At 39.3% G+C, this 22,220-nt stretch overlaps 1 protein-coding gene across 1 annotated transcript in view; it reads left to right on the top strand.

The window, feature by feature from the left end:
• The window catches only part of LOC107567926 (leucine-rich repeat and immunoglobulin-like domain-containing nogo receptor-interacting protein 2), a 175,238-nt gene extending 154,724 nt beyond the window's left edge, over positions 1-20,514 (top strand). The window contains exon 3 of the mRNA XM_016253728.1: positions 17,984-20,514. Within this exon, the coding sequence (XP_016109214.1) occupies positions 17,996-19,843 (1,848 nt within the window). The 5' untranslated portion in view covers positions 17,984-17,995 and the 3' untranslated portion in view covers positions 19,844-20,514. The remainder of the gene's footprint in view (positions 1-17,983) is intronic.
• The last annotated feature ends 1,706 nt before the right edge of the window (positions 20,515-22,220 follow it).

Genomic DNA, 22,220 nt, shown 5'->3' with positions numbered 1-22,220 from the left:
CAACTGCACTGGCATATCAATTGCCTAGAGTTGTTAGCAGTGTGCCTTGCCTTGAACCGTCTCAAAGGGTGCTTACGAGGCAAGCACGTGCTGGTCCGAACGGACAACACGGCGACCATTGCGTACATCAACCGAAAAGGTGCTCTGCGCTCCTGTCGCATGTCGCAACTCGCCCGCCACCTCCTCCTTTGGAGTCGGAAGATTCTGAGGTCACTTCGTGCCATTCACATTCCGGGTCTGCTCAACCGTACGGCCGATGAGCTGTCACGAGCTACGCTCCCAGGAGAATGGAGACTCCATCCCCAGACATTCCAGCTGACTTGGAGATGATTCGGAGCCGCTCAGATAGACCTGTTTGCCTCTCCAGAAACCTCTCACTGCCAGTTGTTCTACTCCCTGACCGAGGGAACACTCGGCACGGATGCACTGGCACACAGCTGGCCGCAGGGCCTGCGCAAGTATGCATTTCCCCCAGTGAGCCTTCTCGCACAGACGCTGTGCAAGGTCAGGGAGGACGAGGAGCAGGTCCTGCTTGTGGCACCATATTGGCCCGTATTGATTTCCCGAACTAATGCTCCTCGCGACAACCACTCCCTGGCAGATTCCTCTGAGGAAGGATCTACTGACTCAGAGACGGGGCACCCTGTGGCACCCGCGTCCAGACCTCTGGAAACTTCATGTCTGGTCCCTGACGGGACGTGGAGGTTCTAGGTGACCTATCCCAAGAGGTAGTTGACACCATCACTTCGAAGAGAGCACCGTCTACGAGACACGTTTACGCTTTGAAGTGGAAACTGTTCGTCGAGTGGTGTTCTTCTCACCGAGAAGACCCCCGGAGATCCTGAGGCCCTGGCCCGGCTATGTGCCCAAGGTTCCCACTACTCCCTTCAGGGATCAGGTGGTGAGCCTTCAAGCACTGCCCCCAGAGGAGGCAGACCCAGCCCTAGCTTTGCTCTGTCCCGTCCAAGCCTTGAGATGCTATGTAGACCGGACACAAAGCTTTAGGACCTCAGATCAGCTCTTTGTCTGTTTCAGAGGCCGGCAGAAGGGGAAGGCCGTCTCTAAGCAGAGGATGGCCCACTGGATTATGGATGCCATCACCCTGGCTTATCAGGCACAGGGTGTGCCCTGCCCGCTCAGGTTACGAGCTCACTCTACTAGGAGTGTTGCATCCTCCTGGGCGCTGACTCGTGGCACTCGTTTCCCCGGCAAGCTTCTGCCATTCCATGAGGGTTACAATCACCTCTAATCTTCCATATGCACCTAAACGGATGTCATATGTGTAAGTGCTTCCGAAACCTCCTTCGGGAAGGATGGGGCTTCCGCAACATTCCTGTTCCAAGTGGAACTGGTACGTTTTCCCGGTGTTTTCCAGTCTCACTGAGTGGGTAGTGCTATGACAACAGTGACTGGTCTTCTTGTTGCGAGCCCCGGCCTACACCAAAAAGATCAGCGCGAAAGGGTCCATAGCGCTTTGGTAGGGATCCCAATTCGTTGGTCCCGACGTGACTCATAGTGACCGACTGAAAGGGAACGTCTCGGTTACGTATGTAACCCTCATTCCCTGAAGGAGGGAACAGAGACGTCACGTCCCGTCGCCACGGCTGCTGTACCCCTACTGAGCGGCCGGGTCACCGGCTCGGCTCCTCAGCGAAAACCTGGTATGCGTTGCATTTGCTGCCTTTTTATGCTCACGCTGTGATCAGCAGCAGCTGGATGCAATCATCGCATGCCAATGTGCATTGGCTCGTTTAGTTTACACTCTAAGTAGATTGGTTTCTCGAAGCGAGATCCCAATTCGTTGGTCACGACGTGACGTCTCCGTACCCTCCTTCAGGGAACGAGAGTTACATACGTAACCGAGATGTTTCATACAGACAGGAGTACTTTCTGACAATGGCAGAGACTTATATTATTTGGAAGAACACCTGCAGACATTATTCCACTGTGTCATTTGAGGTTAATTTGACAGACAGTGACACAAGCGACTGTCATTACAAGCATGTTATCGAGCTTGTTGCATTGCTGGATTTTGAACTTAGCATATGGGCTCGTACTTGCTATGACAGTTTCCTAAATAAGGGACAGTAGGGGACATTTTTCTGCCTGATTCCAGGAGGAGCAAAAAATGGGAATAATTGGGAAGGGATTTGGGGGAGGATAAAGAGGGTGATGGAGAGGTTTATCTGCCCAGCATTTATAAGCAATGGCTCTGTAACGAGAGAAATGTGGCAGCAAAGATGTAATGGATGAAGGTAGATGGTGAAGAGTGGCACACATCTCTACTCCACTTATCTCATTGTGTTTCTTCTGCTTTGTCCTGATCCATCTTGTCTGTCGATGTGATCCATTTCATTTAAAAATCCATGGCTTCCCTTGTTGCAAGCTGGAAGTTGTCATTTAGTTCACTCCTGAGAAGACCATACCCTATCAGGTCCATCTAATGAAGCCAGTGCAGGATTCAATAGGTAAAGTAGGCATGGCCAGAAAAGGAAAGAGAAATCGCTAATGTGCCATAGGTAATGACTAAGATAGAAGGCTTGTTAACGGCCTTGTTTGCAGGGAAGCCCATTTTTCCACCTTATCTTTCACCCACAGACCCAACACCCACCTCGGCTCTTCACATGTGAACCGATATGTTTGACTGTTTGAGAGTGTGAATCTCAGCATGTGACCATCTTAACAAAGCTAACCACCAGCTGAGGGTTAAACATGTTTCTTTCAGATATATAGAGTTGCTAGATGGATGCAGAGTGGCTTCTCCACAGTGCTCAAGGCTGCTGAAACTTTGTTTGCTGTTTATCCACCATGAGCCTTTAAAATATTTTAGAGAGGGCTGGAGGATTGGGATTTTCGTGGTACATAGCAGAGAATGTGCAATATTCAAGGACACTAACTGTAGGGTTTAAACTGATTTATGATTTGTGATGTACAAAAGATGAGTACACTTCATATTTGACTGTGTTTGTCTTGTTGCTGTAACTCTAAACATTCACTTTCACTTTTCTACTTTTCATACTTCTTGTTGTTTTGCCTCATATTGAATTTTTGCTCTTTCACTCACTCACTCGCACATTTTCACAAAATAATCAGAGATGTGAAAGTGCTTAAGAACCCATAGGCAAGCATAAGAATTAGGCCAAAAAAAGGAAAAGAAACATATTTGAGGATCATTGCTGAGCAGGAACAGTGCAGAGACATAAAAAAGAGCAATAGGAAACAGATTATCACAATGGAGAGATAACATGTCTTCAGATGGGAAAATGTCATTGTTTTATAATGGCACAAAATTATGTTATGCACATATAGAGGCAATGTGTTAACATTTTATTGTGTAGGCAAGTTCAAAGTGAGTTTAACTGAACTGAACAAGCTTGAAATTCTGTTGTATTTTTTGTATGTTTGACTAGAGCTTGCCTGTCAGAGTTGAGATAGATGAAAGCTGCTAGGTGTAGGTGAATACCATTACAATATATGTCACCTTAACATGGTATTATCCCTTTAATAACTTCTGCAAGCATCAATTGCTGTCTCTTTAGATGGGTACTGCCCTGTTTGGGTTTAAATTTTCTTCTATATTACTAACAGATTTTCACTTTATCCAAGTGACCTTTCATTATTAATCTTTGGTCCTTTAAATATCACAGTCATCCTTACTACGCTATATTCATATTAATTTTTTTATTTTATTTTTTTATCCAATCCAAACATGTATGGGCTTTCTTAAACCAAACCTGATCTTTTTTCTGTGGAATATTTAGAGATTTTTTTTTTTTTACCAAAACAATTTGTTTATCAGCATTCTTCAAAATATCTTCTTTGGTTTTGTCACAGAAGAAAGTCATGCAGGTTTGAGGCAACATTAGGATGTGTAAACGATTACAGAATTTTCATTTTCGGGTGGACTATTCTTTTTAACGCATGGTACAAAGTAATACAGCTTTGTTCTCATAGCCTATTGGATCTGAATGTGTATTGCTTTAGATACCATTTCCAGTCATAATCACAGGCACACAGGTTGTCATGGTGCATTAACTTGGGAATATCGCCATATTGATCGAACTGTTACAAAGACAAGGATCAGCAATCTGGAAATTCAGCCCATAATCTTCCTTTCACATATGTTTTCATTTCAGTCGCCAAACTCTGGTATAATCAATAACTAATCAATCTCCTGGACAGCACATAGGACCTAGTTCCCTCGAGAGGCTCTTCCTTGCCACCTAATAAGACAGAGACATAAAATATGGAGAAGTGTTGGAGGAACTCATGCATTCAGCCTCTGATGGGTTCATTAACTCGTTGCTTATAAAGTAGCAGAGAGAATTAGCCATGTGTGGTCCCTCTTAAGGGTTTTCAGGGTCCTCTGGGACCAGGGGCGCAGCGAGGAAGACCTTAATTCAGTCTTATCGCTGAGTCACTTTTCAAAAAGAGTGGTTGTTTTTAATCTACTTACTAAGAAACACAAGGGAACAGTGGCCATATTGTGAGGACACTTCAGTTTTTAACAGATTCGTGGCACAGGAACACATGATCCTACTGAATGCTACAGTTTTGAACAGGGTTGTGCACAATACAGAATAGATTTTGGGAACAACTGCATTTGAAATGAATGTAAAGAGAGGCAGCAAACAGGATTTAGAAGTGCAGTGTGAATTTGAATGTAAGGAAGTGGAATTAAAATGAATTGAAATTCAAATAAATGAATTTACATCTAAAAAAAGCAATTCCTTATTTGAAAGTGTTAGAAAACGCATTTAAGGTTTAAATGCCAAATAGATATATTGTTTCAAATTACAATTTGAAATACATAAAATTTTATATTCATTTCTAAACTTTAGCAGTAGCCTACGGAGCCCCGCACATGACATGCAAGAAAAAATAAATAAAATGTGTGCAGGATTTACTAATTCGTTCCCTCGATGTACTAAAACGTGCACACGATTACTAATTCATTCCCTCGATTTGCTAAATCGTGTGCACAATTTACTAATTCGTTCTCTCGATTTATAAGTCGTGCATACAATTTATAAATCGAGGTAACAAAATAGTAAATCATGCACACAATTTAGCCTACTATTTTTTTCCTGCATGCCATGTGCGGGGCAGATATTTTATATCTGCCATAGAACCACATTATTTTCCATATTTTCCAATACTGAAAACAGCATTAACATTGCAGCATATCACAGACATGCTGAACACTCAGCATGGTGATTCTGAGCTCTACTGTGCCGATGTTGAGCACTGGGCAAGTTCCTTGTCAATAAGGTGCCAACAGATGGCAGTTAAAAAGCAACCCTGTGTACTTACCACACCAGCACTGGATTTTTTGCAACAGGTGCAGCTGTTTTCCTTCACATATACTGTATTAAAGCTACTGGCTGCAATATCAACTACATTGGTGACCTCATCCCAACTGATGACAGACATGGCGAATGAACACAAACTGCTGTGACAGCCCTTTTTATAGTGCATGATATGGCACTAGAGTTCGTCCAAATTGAGTTCAGTAACCCTCATTAGAAAAAATACAGCACTCTATGTGCTGCAACATATCAATCACAAATTTATGCAGAAGAATCACATGAGATATCATTAGAGAATGGGATTCATCTGTCATTGTCATCTCAGCACCAAATCCCTGTTTTCAACCATGTGCCTCTTTCACTTTCTTTTGACAAGAAGCACATTGTTCAAAACTATAACAGATCAAAATATTAGATTATGGGCCTGGTCCAAAGCTGCAATGCATAAAACCTTATTATTTACTCTGCACAGATATCCAGGCGTATTGATACAATTAATATATATTATTCATGGATCATTAAAAAGCAGCTGTCTCATAGATGTGATGGACTATAATTGAACACGTTTAACTTAACTTTTTTTTTTTTACGGTAATGGCTCTCAAATGAAATGCTAATCTCTGTTTAAGTGATTGATATGCAGAGAGAGTGTCTCTAATGCCTGCAACATGCATTAAAAAATGAACAAGACACTCATACACTTCAGCCTGACATCCTGAATCTAAGAAGGCCATTGACTAGTAATTCTACTAAAGAGGCTCACCATGAATACATATAAGATTTAAAAATTCTTTCAGATAAATAATGTGCTTGATCTAAATGTAAATATTTGTAATTTATGGAAAAATATTTACGTATGTATTATTTTAAAAATATTATATTATATTATATTATATTATTAAAAATGTATATGTGTGTACATACATACATAGATACATACTGTACATATATTTTTTTGTGTGGGGGGGGTTTCATCCATTTAACCTGTAATTGCATTGACTAAAGGTTATGTTTTTGGTGACTGTTCTGTTTGTTTGGATTGAAAGAAGGAGGGAAAGAGGGAAAGAGGGAGGGAGCTTGGAGGAGAGAAAAGAGGAGAAGTCTTAGCAGATGGAGATGGAGGACCATTCTGTGTTTGAGCTGGATTCCAGCTGGGATTAGTGAGAGCTTGTCAAAGGCACTGCTCGGGCAGGATGAAGAGACGGAAAAAGCTGGTACGCTGCTCCTTTCATTTGATTATGAGCTTCTCTGAATGTTTGCACTTCTTATACCAATGATAATGGCTCCGGATGGGATTGTATATCTCCAACTGGCTGTTTCTCATTTTAGTCTTGGTTAAAGGATGTGGAAGAGGGAGAGAGATGGAGCGGGTGCTTTGTTTTGAGGAGGCAACCTAGAGAGCTGTTGTTTTGAAGCATCATTAATGTTTGATGCCTCTAGTTTCATTATTTTTGCAGTTCATTCCTTGGGAAATATAATTTCATACTCTACAAGATGTAATTTGAAAGATATTCTTCTCACATGTGTGCATACATCCTATAGGGAAGGAAGACCTTTTTATATGACAGACTTCATTGTCATAATCTAACTTTCCAAAATCTTACTGCATTCAAATCAGGTCTGTACTATTTTGTTCTGGGACGTGGGGAGGTTGTCAATTTTCCTTCCTGTCTCTCCTGTTGATCAAAGTCAAGTGTTGTGATCATGCACCCCATATGTATTCCTAATATAGTCTAGCCCACGTTTATGACTAAAGCTCTTCAGAGAATGAGTGTGCGCACACTGACCTCATGATACACACTTCAGCTTCCCACACGGCCCCAGCCTCTCTGAGACCACGCGGGCTATACACACGCTTGCTGTTGCTTCCTGCTGACACTCCAAATGTATTCACGCTGAGAACAGAAGGCATCTGTTTCCTCTCTGTTTTTAGATTTTCTGAAGTATTGGATATGCCGGCTAGCTTTGTTACTGTCTGTAATTACAAACAGCTTTTACGCTGCCTTGGGGAAATATTAGCATAACCGCTGATGCTATAACATTAGACAATTATTCTTGTCTTCATCTCACCTATATCTTTTTTTTACCCTTTGAGACTAGTACTCAGTGCTTAACCTTCAGAAAATATATATAATAGTATAAATGTTTGTTTGTAAATATTTTTTGCCATTTTTATATGGCATGAATAAAAATGAATTAATGGTTTTCAGTTGTAGAAAGAGTACTGAAAGATATACTCAAGTAAAAATACCATTACTTTCTACAAAAATTTTGTGTGAGTAGAGTAAAAAGTACTTGTCCAACAAAACCACTTGAGTAAGAGTAAAAGAGTTGCTAATTTTAAAGTACTCATGAGTAGTGAGTACTGAGCTGCAGATTCTGTACCCTTATAATAAACGCTGTACACTGCAATTTAAAAATTTAGAAAACTGTCACGTTAGGTTTTGTTTTGTGTTCATGTTTCCATGTCTCCATGTCATGTAATTTTGCTGTAGCCATGTTTCTTCCTTGCCCTCATGTGTTCCTTTAGTCCATGTGTCTTGTTCTCATTGGTTCATTGTCTTGTCAGGTGGTCATCTGTTTTATTTATTCATTGATTCCTGTTCTTTACTTGTGTTTGCTCATTGGTTGGTTTTGTCATGTGTTCCCTTTGTCTAAGTATTTAAGCCCTCTTGTTTGCCATGTTAGTTTGTCGTGTATTGTACTGTACATACTGTAATTCACATTATCTTTTGTTGTTTGTCAGAAAGAATGAAGAATCTATCATCCAGCATTTATTTTGACTGCCAACTATTTAAAATACATCAGAACAACACAGAAAAACTATTAAAGTGATGAAAAGATGAAAGAGTTATTCTCAGTGCACACATCACCATTTAAATCCTAATGTTTGAAAAAGTTTATTTAAAATCAGGTGTAAGGCCACTGAACCATAGCATGCTTTTGTTGCACATAAAATATGAATGTTTAGAACAGTGCAAAGAATACAAAAAAAACATTAGAAACTCATACGTGAGTTCAGCATCACACACTAAACATGATAATTTATGTTACAATTTAAACATAAATTGTAGTGCACGTCTCTTTGCGGGGCCGCGGCAGTCTGGGCGAATAAGCTGCTCTATCAGCAGCATCCACGACTGAATGGAACAAAAAAATGACCTTGAAAAATGATTTTGCACGAGTGCACTTGCTAAATGTGCAGAGATGCACTATAATAATGCCATGGGTCATCAATAAGGTGCATACTGAATTTGGTCCTCCAGTTTCAGTACATTAAGCCATGGTAAGCTGTTTTTCCACATTCCGAGTGTTTTAGAGTGTCCCCAACACACTTTTTCACAGTGCACACTGTGCGCTCAAACTCATCAGGAGTCAACAAGCTGCCAACTTCTCCAAGTGTCTGCTGCAGGACGCACGCGAGAAAGGCATCTCTCTATATACTCTATATATATACTCTATATACTTAAGTACATGGGAGCGGAATTTACCGCATTATGAATGTAGGAGTTATTAACATTGCACAAAATACCTGCAACCTCACAACAAATTTCAGGCCCTGTAGATAGGCTAGCATATACATATAATTTAGTAAGCAGAAATACGAAATTTACATATTAGAGGAAGATGCTGATAACTCAACTGAAGTTTTGCTTGAAGAATGCGCTTCCAGAAGCCATGATTATCAGCAATTGGCGGTTAAAGTTTTCTATGCACAATTTGATTTGACGAGAGTCACGAGACCGATTACTCTCTCCCTATCCAATCACATTTATGGATAAAAATAAAATTAAAACAAGCATATAACAACCATAAACAAAGGGATAATAATGAAGTGAAAGTACAGATACATCACTTAAAACATACTCATGTAAAAGTAAAAGTACACGATTTTTAAACTACTCAAAAAGTAAAATTTCTGATTTTAAAAAACGACTTAATTACAGTAACATGAGTATTTGTAATTCATACCTTCACATCCCTGATAAATTTGTACATCAAATGCATATGTACATACGAATTGTCAAAATGATTACACTTTATGTTTTTAGATATATCAAGGAGCCATTAAGGGGATCTTTAAAACCAGCTACCTTTAATGTTTATATATAGATTTAAATATACAATAGTTCTCACAATAAAAGCATGGGATTTGTTCCTCTACTACTTTAGTAGAAGTCATAGGAACAGCAAAGTGTACTGCATATGCGGAAAGTGCCTTCCTGTACTTTCTATATCTCGAAGATATGTCTCTCAAGGAGAACTGAGAAAGCCATGACGTTCATAAGAGGCCCTCCACTCCAAATTGCACTATCACAATGCATTTAAGACTCGAGTGCAAGGTGACTTGTGTGGCGCCTGTGCTGGTGGACCAGCTGTGCCAAGCATTCAAGTGTTGCCTATTACCTTTAAAAGCTAATTCAAGTCAGTTCTGTATTGCATGTACTTTGCATTTCTCTCTCTCTCTCTCCCTCCGCCAGTTCAGCTGCTACTGTGTGTTTATCCTCTTTTAACAGCATTTTATGTAGCACATTAACTTTATTAATTATATTAACTTGAGCAACCATGAGGAAAATATGATTATGACTTTATAATTTTTAATTGTGGTCGAACGGCACCGAGAAGCCATTAATTTTCATTGTTTAGGACTTCCTAGAGAGATAAACCTACAAATGTGATCCAGCCTCACTTTGCCTCCGAGTCTCACAGCAGGGCTCTTTATACAAAAAGGAGTCATACCATAAGGAACTATGCTTAAAAGGTTGAGGATTTCGAGCTCCACATACTGAGCCAGAACTTAGAAATTATACATCTTCTGTTTTAAATTAACATTAGTTAGTGTTTTTTTGCTCAATGTGTTTAAATGTAAATGATAAAGTTGTCATTGTGTTTGAGGGTACTCTGTTTGTTTAACCTTTAGTTAAAGTAGAAGTTAAAATCACTAAATTAAAAACACTATTTCAGCTTTTATGCTTCAAAATGTCATGTTTAATTCAAATGTTACTTGCTGTTTCTTTGGAATTGTTTGTGAAATTTACTAGCAATTTCTGAGTAAAAATTGTTTCTACTTAACATACCAAAATATTTATTTTAGTCAGAATTACTGCGCACATAATTCAAAGAAATAAGTCTTAGTTTAGTGGAGACTTGCTTGCTGTCAGGGGGATGAATCTTTACACAAAATGGAAATACTCAAGGATTTTTCTAACATTTACAGATAAGGATATAAATGTTACTTGTGTGCTGAGGAAAACACATTTCAAAATGCATTAAACAGCACACATCTGCCAGAGCACCTGGGTAAGCCGCGTTAAACTAAATGCTAAACTGTGTTTCTTTGAAGCATTGTGCACTTTTTCCACAGCAGCTTGGTCAGAAATTCACTACTGTAATGTGACATGACTAGCATTAGCATTCAAACACAATTAATCGATAATTAAATGAGTTGTCAATTATTTTCATCGATCATTATCACTTTTATTGATTTATTGATTGATTTGAGTTGTTGCAGCCCTATCCCTAAGTCTTTTAATTACTTAATTAAAAAATAAAACCAAATTTGTGCATTGACATCATTGAAGCCAAAAAGACATTGTAGCCAAACGGTTTTTGAATTCTGGATGTGAATGCATAGGTACTATTTCTTTAAAACAATTAATTAAACACACCTATACTCTTGACAAAATGCACAAGTTAAACTTATTTTACTGAGGGGTAAAAAAGGCAGACATCACTGAAGCGGACAGAAAAGAGAGAATGGGCGTAAGGAAATAGCAGTTGAGTTTCACTCTACTTCTAGGCTGCACTCTTAACAGAGGGTTATCGATGAGACGAACAAGAGAAGCATCTCTCTTCGTCTATTGCTTTATCACTAATTAACGCAGGCTCGTTCCTCCTGATGAGCTCTGTGTGAAGTGTATGGTTGGTCGCAGCATAATTAGTGGGGTTTTCAGATTTTGCCTTTGATTCTCACAGTCAGAGATGTTGATTCCACCTCACTTCCTCAGCGGGGGCGGCCGATTGTGCTGCCGCAGCAATTGGATCCCCTCACATGGGGTGGTGAAAAACTGTAAATTGCTCTTCGGGGCTTTTTGTTACCCAGCATGAAAATCACCTCATAAAAAACAGATAAATAAAGAAAGGTCAGAGACAGCTTTCGAAAGCAGAGTCATCAAAAATGATGCAATTTACCATCCCATCGGTTCTGTCCCATTAAGAAATGAATAAATGTATTACTGTATAATATATGCTTTTATAAAATAGGAAAATGCTTTTCATTATAATGTATTAATATTATTATTATCATTATATATAATACTGTTCTAAATTTTGGGGTTGGTATTTTTTTATGTTTTCTTTATTTATTTAAAAATATAGATTATTTTGTGCTTTATAAAGTAAAGTCTTAGTAATACAGATATTAGAAAACAAATATTTGTTTTTACAAAAGCATCCAGCTGTTACTACAGTTCAATTCCAGTTAAATTTATTGTTTTGCTGAGGATATCTTGGATCAAAGCACATTCCCCTTGCCATGTCAGCCACACTGGATTAAATGGTTGTGTATTTAGGAATCGATGAACTTGTCATTTCCGCATTAGTCAATCTGGTATTGGTATTTTCAATGTATGTGCAGAGGTGCTTCTGATTGGATTATGTGTAGAAACTAACTTTGTAAATCTGAGTCAATAGTAGGAGAAATTGATTTATTTTGGTCAAGGGGCCACTGGGGTTTCCTGTCCACTTTCATGAACCACTGCATGTGGTGTTTAACATCCTGCTGGAGAGTTTCTCAAATGCTGACATTATTGAACCTCCAACAACACTGTTAAAGTGGCTAATAGATGTGACATCACGATATCCTTATACTGGCAAAGCTGCTGTAGCCGTTCTCAGCCTAGAAGATGACATTTTGTTAAAATCTGTGGAGTTCTCCTTACAGATGAGCTGGAGGAAACTTTTAAGGGGTTCTTCTTTGACTCCTCATTACCAAAGGCTGTGATGATATCACACAAGCCCGCTCAAACATGAAGGGTTAGATGTTCACCCTTCCTCTGTTTTAACCTCCGAGTTAATTAATCTTTCCTTCAGGGTAGTGTCGTTAAAGAGATGAGACTCATTACAATAAAGCAATGATTTAATAACGTTAACAATTATACTGATGTGAACACTGAGCTTACTGCTGGGACAAAGCTGGTAAACGAAGAAATCTATGACACTGCTGATAATATTTACTGGAATATTTTAACCTAAAACAACAAAGCATTGTTTGTAAAATCCATATGTGTTTGAATTATTAGAGTAAGCATATAGCAAACGAGCTACGCTCACCAGGATGGAAATCTCTCTGCCTTTGTTGTAATGTGGTGTCTTCTGAAAAACACTCACAAGTGTGAAAAGATTTTAAAAAAAACTTGCTATTTTTAGGCTGTACTTCTAACACATCTGTTTGTGTGAGGTGGTTATTTCTCCAAAGCTTTGTGTCCAGCTGAGACAGGTGTGTTGTGTATATGTGTTAATGTGAGTGGAAAATATCTCACGCTCTCTTTATGGTGTTCTTATGGCAACAAAATAACAAGATATATAACATATATCTATTTGGATATTGATATTGATAAATGTATTTATTTAATTAATTTTAATTTAAAAATCATGTATACTCTCTTGTAACGTGTCTTATGGCTAAGAAAAGGAGGGACAAGTGACAAACTGAGAGTTGTCTCCATTCAAATACTAATATGGGAGTGACCATGCATGCAACTATGCTGTACCTCATTCTTTCCGCATGATTATATTTAATTTTGTGTAATTATTCCAGAGCTTACACTATTTTCCATCCCATAATCCCTTTACCTTGTTCACTCAGTGGCCTTTTGGAGAAATAGTCTAACTATCAAGCCTTTTCTTCATTGTGAAATAAACAAAATATATCCATCACATTATGGTGGTCCACATCAGAAGAACCAAGATAGTCTCTGAGTGGAGATAGAGCACATCCTGGCTAAAAATTGACATTTGTTGCTTGATTGCACAGGAGTCCAGTTTGTTATCTAAAGCCTAAAACTACCAGAGCAAAAGACCGGAAAATGCTGGAGAGCCCATGTAAGGGTATTAGACTCAGTTCTAGTCTGGTTGACAGAGCCAGGGAGGACCATTCACACACTGTAAGCCGATCACAACCCAGTCAGGACAAAATACACGTCCCAGGTGTTTAAATGTTATCTTTCTCTCCCTATCTCTTTAACAGGCATGCATTCACATGTCAGCATATAGAAGAGTAAATGAAGTGAATTGAATGGCAAGCAAAATACATCATGACTTATAGAAGATCACGTGTCATTTATAAAATGGTCAAGTTAGATATTTCATAGACCACATTTAGTTTTCTATGCACTGATTATGTCAGGCTTTAAAGTCGTGATATCAAAATTGGCCCTATTTAATTTCTTTATACATGTTTTGAAGCGATTGTGAGGGAAATAATGTGAGCGATTAATTGTTGCACTTTTTTTCCCAAAGGCAAAAAAATGTTTGTCTTCATAAAATGTCATCATAATGACTTTCAGTGTCAGCTGATGTCACCGATCCTTCTTTTTTTTCAACCTCTCCTCTATAAACACCTGTCATATTCTTGTTGAAGCAAACACCTTAAACTAGTTGGTACAAGATGGTTTGCTAGCTTTCTAGGCTGGTTAGGCTGGTCTGTTGGCTTGTTTTAGAGACTTTTGAATGAATGAATGAATGAATGAATGATGCATTTATATAGCGCTTTATTGTGTATTGCTGTACACCCGAAGCGCTTTACAATCATGTGGGGGGTCTCTCCTCAACCACCACCAGTGTGCAGCATTCACTTGGATGATGCGACGGCAGCCACAGGACAACGGCGCCAGTGCGCTCACCACACACCAGCTACAGGTGGAGAGAAGAGAGAGTCACAGAGCCAATCAAGTGAACGTTTTAGACAATTTTCAGGCTGGGAGAACAGGTGGGCCAGCTGAAGACGAGCTGAAGACCAGCTTAGGCTGGGAGATCATTTTAAGCTAGCTAAGATCAGCTTTTGTTTTGTTTGGTTTTGTTTTGCTTTGTTTTTGTTTGTTTTTTCAGCAGCGATACAAAGAAATTTTCACAATCCAGTCTAAACCCAGTGGATTAATTCACATCCAATCCTACTTCTTTATTTAAATATAGCATTATATTTATAGCACTACACAATAAGATTCAAACAATTGTGTGGAATGCTGTAATTAGCCTATCCAAAGCTCCTGAGATTTGAAAATGTGTTAACATCATGAGGCATGATTCATGAACAAATGTGTTGTGTGAATTTGAAAAAAGACCAATTGATTCCATATATAACTTTCCCAGATAGTGACGATCAATATGGTATTGAATAGCTAACAAAGAAGCAACTAAATTCAGTTTGGGGGAAATAACCAATAAGATCAGTAAAAGGTTCATTAAATATGAAGTAGTGAAGTGTCTTTGGATGTGTAAATGCATGTTTGTATACACTGGTCTGTCAGTATCAGTGTGTATGAGCATGTTAGCGAAAGAAAGACTAATTTTGTCATCTAATGACACTCTTGATAGAAACAAGGTGATGTCATGTTTGCGTTTCTTCACTGTGAGCACCTGCTCTCTTGGAGACGCATGTCAACACAAGCTTAACGCTTCAAATTGCTCATTGTGGGAATCTAAACATAGGCCTGCTATGAGGGAGAATGTGTTCTCGTCTTATCATACAAAGTCTCATTTATTCCTATTCTGTTTAATTTCAGGGCATAATTGGCAACGCTAAAAAAGCCAGAAATAAACAGGACACCGAATACATTTTTTGTGATGATTAGCATATATTTTGGTCAGGCAAAACAGATCCTCTGTCTAAACAAGGAACAGTTGTGTAATGTTTTTTTCCTTCTTTTTTTCGTTATTTTTGTTCTGTTTCACTGGTCATTCTCTGGGTTGAGGGAAAATACTGTCAATATTTAGATCCATGTATAAGTCTCCTGTCACCACCACCACTTGCACCCAATTAATCTGTTACGTGCAAGAGGAGACTGTACATTTGCTACAAATGCAATTTGCTCTCTGCGGATGCGTGGCATTTCACGTTGTATAATGAGAGTGCATATACATGTTTTAAAACTCGCCAAGACTGTGTTTTGTGCCTGCGGGGTTTCTGCACCTCTTTTTCTCTCTTTAAATTTAGTGCGGCCTATGACACACCAGATGAGCTGCTGTGTCTGTGCACTTTTCACAACCTGTTTCACAATCTGTCTGCTTCACCAACACACACCCACACACTTACACACTACTCATCGTTGAGCTTTGCAGATACTAATTCTTGCATTTTCTACTTGAACATTACAATTTTATCTTTGCCAAATGCTTAGGAACAATCAAAAAATGATGTTTACATCATTAAACTCTAGTTCATGACGCATTCCTGACACACATTCATTTGTACTGTTCACCGAAGGCTGCAAAAGTTTTGTATTGTAATATTAATTTAGATGCTATATTGTCTTCATTTATAGTATTGCAGTTTCCTATGTAGAATTTACAGTGCACAAGTTACAAATAGCCAGGAAATGTTCATTTTTTATCTAATTTTAATTTTCAAATTACTTTTTAGTTCATTTAAATATTGTCTAAATTTACAAATGAACGCACTAATAATACATGGCACTTCTTTGATTAAATCTGTTATTATTTATGTCCTTGTTTGGTTATGGACTCACTCGCCCTATTATGCAAACCTGCCCTCTAGAGGTCAAACGTTGACATGCCCATCCCACAATGTAAGTGAGTTCAGACCAAATGCGGTGCAAGTGCAGAAGTTAATGCATGAACTTACAAACAGATATCTCAATTTCAAATGTGACTGTGAAACTGCGTATTTACATAAACAATCAAACAAACTCATGCACACTTAGTCACACTGCAGGATGTTTATGAAAGTGTCTCCACGTGCATCATGTGTGAGTGCTTGTTTTCGCTGATGCACACAGGCAGACACCACTGTGACTTGACTGCAGTGAGATGTTTCACATGATGCTGAGCCAAAAAAAAAAAGCATCCCAAATAAGAGAGAAGAGTAATAACACTGGCAGTGCTTCTGAAGTCAAAGGAAATGTTGTTTGCATCCCATTTGACTAATTTGACATATTTCCAGTTTAAACAGAATATTCACTGAGTAATATTTGGGGATGGGGCTTGATTTTGTCCATCAGGTGGTTGTCATAACAATAGAGCCAGGTAGATTAAAGAGGGGTTAAAAATAAAAATGTCAAGTAGTAAATTTGTTTAAAAGAATTCAAGGAAGTTATTTCATGAACCGTGACAGTTTATTATATTTTGAAGAGTATGAAGACCACCAAGTTCCACAGAATGTAAAATAGGTTGAAATCAAGGCCTTTATGAACGTCTGAGAATAATATTAGACAAAGGTTAGAGTGACAACAGAAAGTGTCCAACATCAAGGTCACAAGTTTAAAAGAAACGGTACAGGTGTTTCACAAACAGGAAGTTGCATGTTTTATTGTCATCTGGCTATTGTGTTTAGTCTCACATGCAGTCAGCTTCTCATTTAGAGGTAGACTCACATACATAAACAGATCCTGGATGAGTGTTGATGTAAGGACAAAATTGATATGATTCAACTATGATTTGTTTTGAGTCTTGTGCAGAGGTCGTATTAAGGTGAATGTCTAAAAAATCAGTAAATGTGTTTTATTAACCTCTGAGGCCTCATTTACTCATCTTTTCCACCTTTGTAATAATCTACATAATTGCATCTGTAATGTCTGCACCAGTGGATTGTGCCCTCCAACTATTTATATTTATGATGTGCCAGGGCACAGTTTGGAAATCCTTATAATTCTGGTTTGTCTTGTGTCTGTATATGTGTTTGTGCTGTACAAATGATTATTAATGTAGATGTATATTTGTTGAAAGTTAAAAGAGAGATTAGGACAAATAAAGCCAAACTTTTTAAATGTTCAAGGCTGAATCTGATAAGAAAATGTTTTTTCTGTGGACATAATGAACAAAATCTTTCAAACACCAAAATAATTTATGCTGCTGTCCACTTGGAAAATAAGACCATATTATTTTATTTAATTATTTAATTTAAGTTAATTGAGTAATTTATGGTCTTTGTTCTCTAAGTAACGCTCTATGAATGTTAAAAATTAAATTAGCATTCAATGAATATGTATTTAACAATTACTTTGAACAACTATTTTATAGTATATGTATAATACTGTAACCTACTATTAATGAGCATAGTTTTTGTGGAAAAAGATTTCGCTTTAAAAAGGAGCTTTATGAAAACTGCAAAACCAAATAGAAATGTAATGGAAAGTCCAAATCAATCCATGCACCGGCTACACCGATCAGCTAGTTTTTGTTTTTTTATGGGCAATACAAACAAATTCACATCAAGTCCATTGAGTGGTGTCTCCTGCTGTTTTAGTTGAATCCATGTTGTGCATATAATGTTACAAGACACTAACCAGTATTGGTAAATGGGATTAAGTCCCTAGTTTAGACATTTTTGTTATTTTGTTAAAGATGCTAACTGTATATTACTTATGGCTTCTATGCAATATAATATGCCAAAACATGTTAGTTCATATACTAACTTTTCATTTTTCTGTTTCTTTTAGAGCCATGACAGTATGGTGGACTGTTTGAGTCGAGTCATGCTGCACACAGCCGTGTCTTGCTGGCAGCCTTTGCTGGGGCTAGCCTTGGTGGCCGTGTTCGTGGGCTCCACTCTGGCCTGCCCCGCCCGCTGCGAGTGCTCCGCCCAGAGCCGCTCTGTCATCTGCCACCGCAAGCGCTACAACGCCATCCCTGATGGAGTCCCAACCGAGACACGAATCCTTGATCTCAGCAAGAATCGCATTCCGGCGGTCAACCCTGATGACTTTGCTGCCTATCCACACATAGAAGAACTGGACCTGAGTGGGAATATCATTGCCTACATTGAGCCCGGAGCCTTCAACTTGCTTTACAGCCTCCACACACTGAGCTTAAAGAGCAACCGCATCAAGCTCCTCTCTCTAGGCGTCTTCTCCGGCCTCTCCAACCTGACGAACCTGGATATCAGTGACAACAAAGTTGTCATTTTTGTGAACTATATGTTCCAGGACCTGCGCAACCTCAGGTCATTAGAAGTTGGAGACAATGAGCTAGTTTACATCTCCCATCGGGCCTTCAGTGGACTATTGTCACTGGAGAGCCTGACGCTGGAGCGCTGTAACTTGACGGTGGTGCCCACAGATGCCCTGTCCCACATGCACAACCTGGTGAGCCTACATATGCGCTACCTCAGTATCAGCACTCTACACCCCTACTCCTTCAAGAAGCTGTTCCACCTCCGTCACCTAGAAATTGACAACTGGCCATCGCTGGATGTGGTCTCTGTTAATTCTCTGCATGGCCTCAACCTCACCACACTTTCTATTACCAACACCAACCTGTCCACTTTCCCTTACCAGGCTCTTCGCCACCTGCCTTACCTCACACACCTTAATCTCTCCTACAATCGCATTAGGGTGGTGGAGGGTGGCCTGCTTCAGGACCTAGTGCGATTGCGTGTGCTGAGGTTGGCTGGATCTCAACTGGTGTCCATCGAACCCTACGCTTTCCAGGGCATCCGCTGGCTCCGTTCGCTAAATGTCTCCCACAACCGCCTTGATACCCTGGAGAGGGGGGTATTCCATGCTCCTGAGGCCCTAGAGGTGCTGTTGATTAACAACAATCCTCTGGTGTGTGACTGCCGACTCATGTGGTTGCTGCAAAGGCGCCATTCCGTTTCTTTTGGGGACACCCAGCCCGAGTGCAGCACTCCGGAAGGAATCCAAGGACGCCCCTTCAAGGAGTTCAAAGAGACCCTGCTATCCTACTACGTGACCTGCACCAAGCCGAAGATCCGAGAAAATCGGACTCAGATGGTGTCCGTGGAGGAGGGACAGTCGGCCCGATTAGAATGCAGTGCAGAGGGGACCCCGCGGCCCACTATTTCCTGGGTCACCCCACGCCGGAGACACCTGACCAACAGGAGCCATGGCAGGGTGACAGTCCACAACAACGGCTCGTTGGATATCAAGGCAACGGAGGTTCAGGATGATGGTGTGTATATGTGCGTGGCCTCTAACACAGCAGGCAATGACACTCTTATGGTATCACTGGCAGTGAAAAGTCTGGGCTCGTTGTATGCCAACAGGACCCAGCATAACACGGATACAAGCAATGCCACTGCCAATGGTACCAACCTCCCGAATGTGACCTTTGGCCTGGACCTAAAGACTATCTTAGTTTCTACAGCCATGGGCTGTTTCACATTCCTAGGAGTGGTTCTCTTCTGCTTCCTGCTCCTGTTTGTATGGAGTCGAGGAAAAGGCAAACATAAAAATAACATTGATATTGAGTACGTGCCACGCTCAAAGTCCAATGGGACCTCCGCTGAGGAGGCGGACCAGGGTGCTGGGCCACGTCGCTTTAACATGAAAATGATTTAAGACATTGAAAGTAATACCAGTGGGAATTTACAATGATTTTTGTTTCACAAATATTACCTGGAACAGGACTCCTTCAGATCAATGTAAGGAAACTCAACAGTCCCTTGGATTCAATCCAGGTTTTGGTTAAGCTTGGACTTCACTGGATGCACAAGGGGAATAATATGTGTCAATAGTGAACCATTTTCAATTTGTATGAAACGCTCTTGGTAGGAGGGGATGTTCACCAACACTCCAACACAAATTGTGTACAGAACCAATTTGTAAAATTCAAGTATTACTCTTATTTGCCGAGGCTCGCACATGCTTTCTCACTGCGACCAACAGATGATCGGGAATCTGTTCTCTCCCTCATTATCCTGCATAAATGTACGTAATTCTCAGTTATGTATGTGTATGTTAACATGTATAAACACTTTCTTTTGTTGCATTGTCCACAAAATTCAATGACCGCCAAAATTTACATTTCCCTTGATTCGAAGGAAATACTGTGTGACCAAGCCATCATCTCACTACTCAAACTGTTTGAGGATGGAGGACAAAGGGCTTTACCAGGTGTGAAATGTAACTCCGGGGAACATGTGTGCCGTCTGTCTACCCCAAGTTATTCTCCTGATATGAAGAATACTATATTTGTTTATAATCTGGAAAAGAATAGAGATTATTTATTAACAAAGGCCTTTAAGATCAAACTCACTAATACAAGGTAAAGATTTTCAAATGTTTGAAATTCATGTTTTTTTTTTCCTTTGATTTTGCTCCAAGTATGCACATTAATTAACACACACAATTTATAGTTGTGCTCTTGTCCATTTCTGTGACTCTAACCCCTCATCTGGTACAAAATACAAAATATTTTTTGTCTCCATTCCCAGTCAAGCTACCATTATTCCTTTTTTTATTATTCTTTTTCTTTTACTTTCCTTCCCTAGTAAGAAATTCTGACTTTGTTGTGGTAGTTTCCCATTTTGTTGTTGAATCATTTAGATTGTAAACAGTTCAAAGTAAAGAAAAAATACATGTATGTGGAATAAAGAATATTGATTTGTATTCCGATGTTCTAATTGAATATATATTATATATTTAAATGTATATTATTTCACACTGCTAACTACAGTGTTTCTTTGGATATGGTATATGATATAGAAAAACAATACTTTGAAAGACAATTTAATTACATTTAATTTAGGTTGTTTGCATATAACTCTGCTGTCCAAACATTGATAGGCAATCTGAGGTTGAACTAAAGAAGCCGGATGAATCAGAGAAAATTTACGTGAGGATAAGTTGAGACCAAATGCTGTTAAACTAAGATACTTTGCATGTATTATCTCCACAGCAGGAAGCACGTTATCTAGAGAAACATCTCTAGAAAAGCTGTTAACCCTGTGACATGAGGGAAATGAGTAGGCAAGATACATCCATCATGCTTCATCCATCCAACATCCATCATGCCGATGAACAATGTGTTGAGAAACACACCAGGCATGAAAATCACAGTGGATGATAGCACTAATTATACAAATTGACAAGGGAGATATGTTGTTGTTTTTTTTGGCTTCTTAATTGTTAGTTAGAACTTTTTGTCCTCTTTTTTCCCTGTAGTCTTTCTCTGAAGAAAGTCAGAACACAAACATATGAAGTTACCTGAACAAGTGGTGTCTTTGGTGTCTTGAAACCAGGTCTATAAGGCTATGCACTAACCATAAAGCCACCCGTCAAAGCAGAATTCCCACTACTGCCAAGGGAGACCTAATTTAAGACCCTGGTCTGTTTTGTAACTGTATTGATTTCCCTAAAGACACTATGGGGTTACTGGCCAACATTTGGAATATTCTCATTTCTCTAATCTCAGTCAAACCCAAAGGACCATATGAAAAAACGGTTTCATTGGTCCTTTTCACTCCTTTTGGTCTGTGTTATTGCGGTCCCTCTGGACAGAAAGAAGGACACACACTATTGCCTGAGAAAAATGAAAATTAGTTACTACAGTTAATGGGTCAGATGCTGCCATTTTCAACCAAGGGGATTAGAAAAACTTCTCCACAAAAACATGCACACAACAGCACACACAGACGTCCCTAAATTAATCATCTGTGACCTAATAAGTTCTTTCTCAAACTACATGTCTAACTCAAACTTTAAATTTGATGTGTTAAATACTATGGTCTTATGTTCGACATGGCAAATCCCCTGAAAGCATCCTGTCTGCTTTATTCTTTGTGCTTGCTGTCACCGTATATCTCATCTTTTGTAAAAATGTCAGCACACCTATCCTGCTGCCAGTTTGCAGGTTATTCCCTCAAATTCTCTTGCACCATCAAAGTGATTTTGACTTGCAGACAACTAGATTTTCTGCCATTTTGAATCTTGAGAA

Source organism: Sinocyclocheilus grahami, unplaced genomic scaffold (assembly GCF_001515645.1).
Source record: "Sinocyclocheilus grahami isolate Dianchi unplaced genomic scaffold, SAMN03320097.WGS_v1.1 scaffold1197.1, whole genome shotgun sequence".
In the NCBI taxonomy this organism is placed as follows: domain Eukaryota; kingdom Metazoa; phylum Chordata; class Actinopteri; order Cypriniformes; family Cyprinidae; genus Sinocyclocheilus; species Sinocyclocheilus grahami.
The sequence above is the reverse complement of the archived record's forward strand: the minus strand, read 5'-3'. Positions and strand labels throughout refer to the sequence as shown.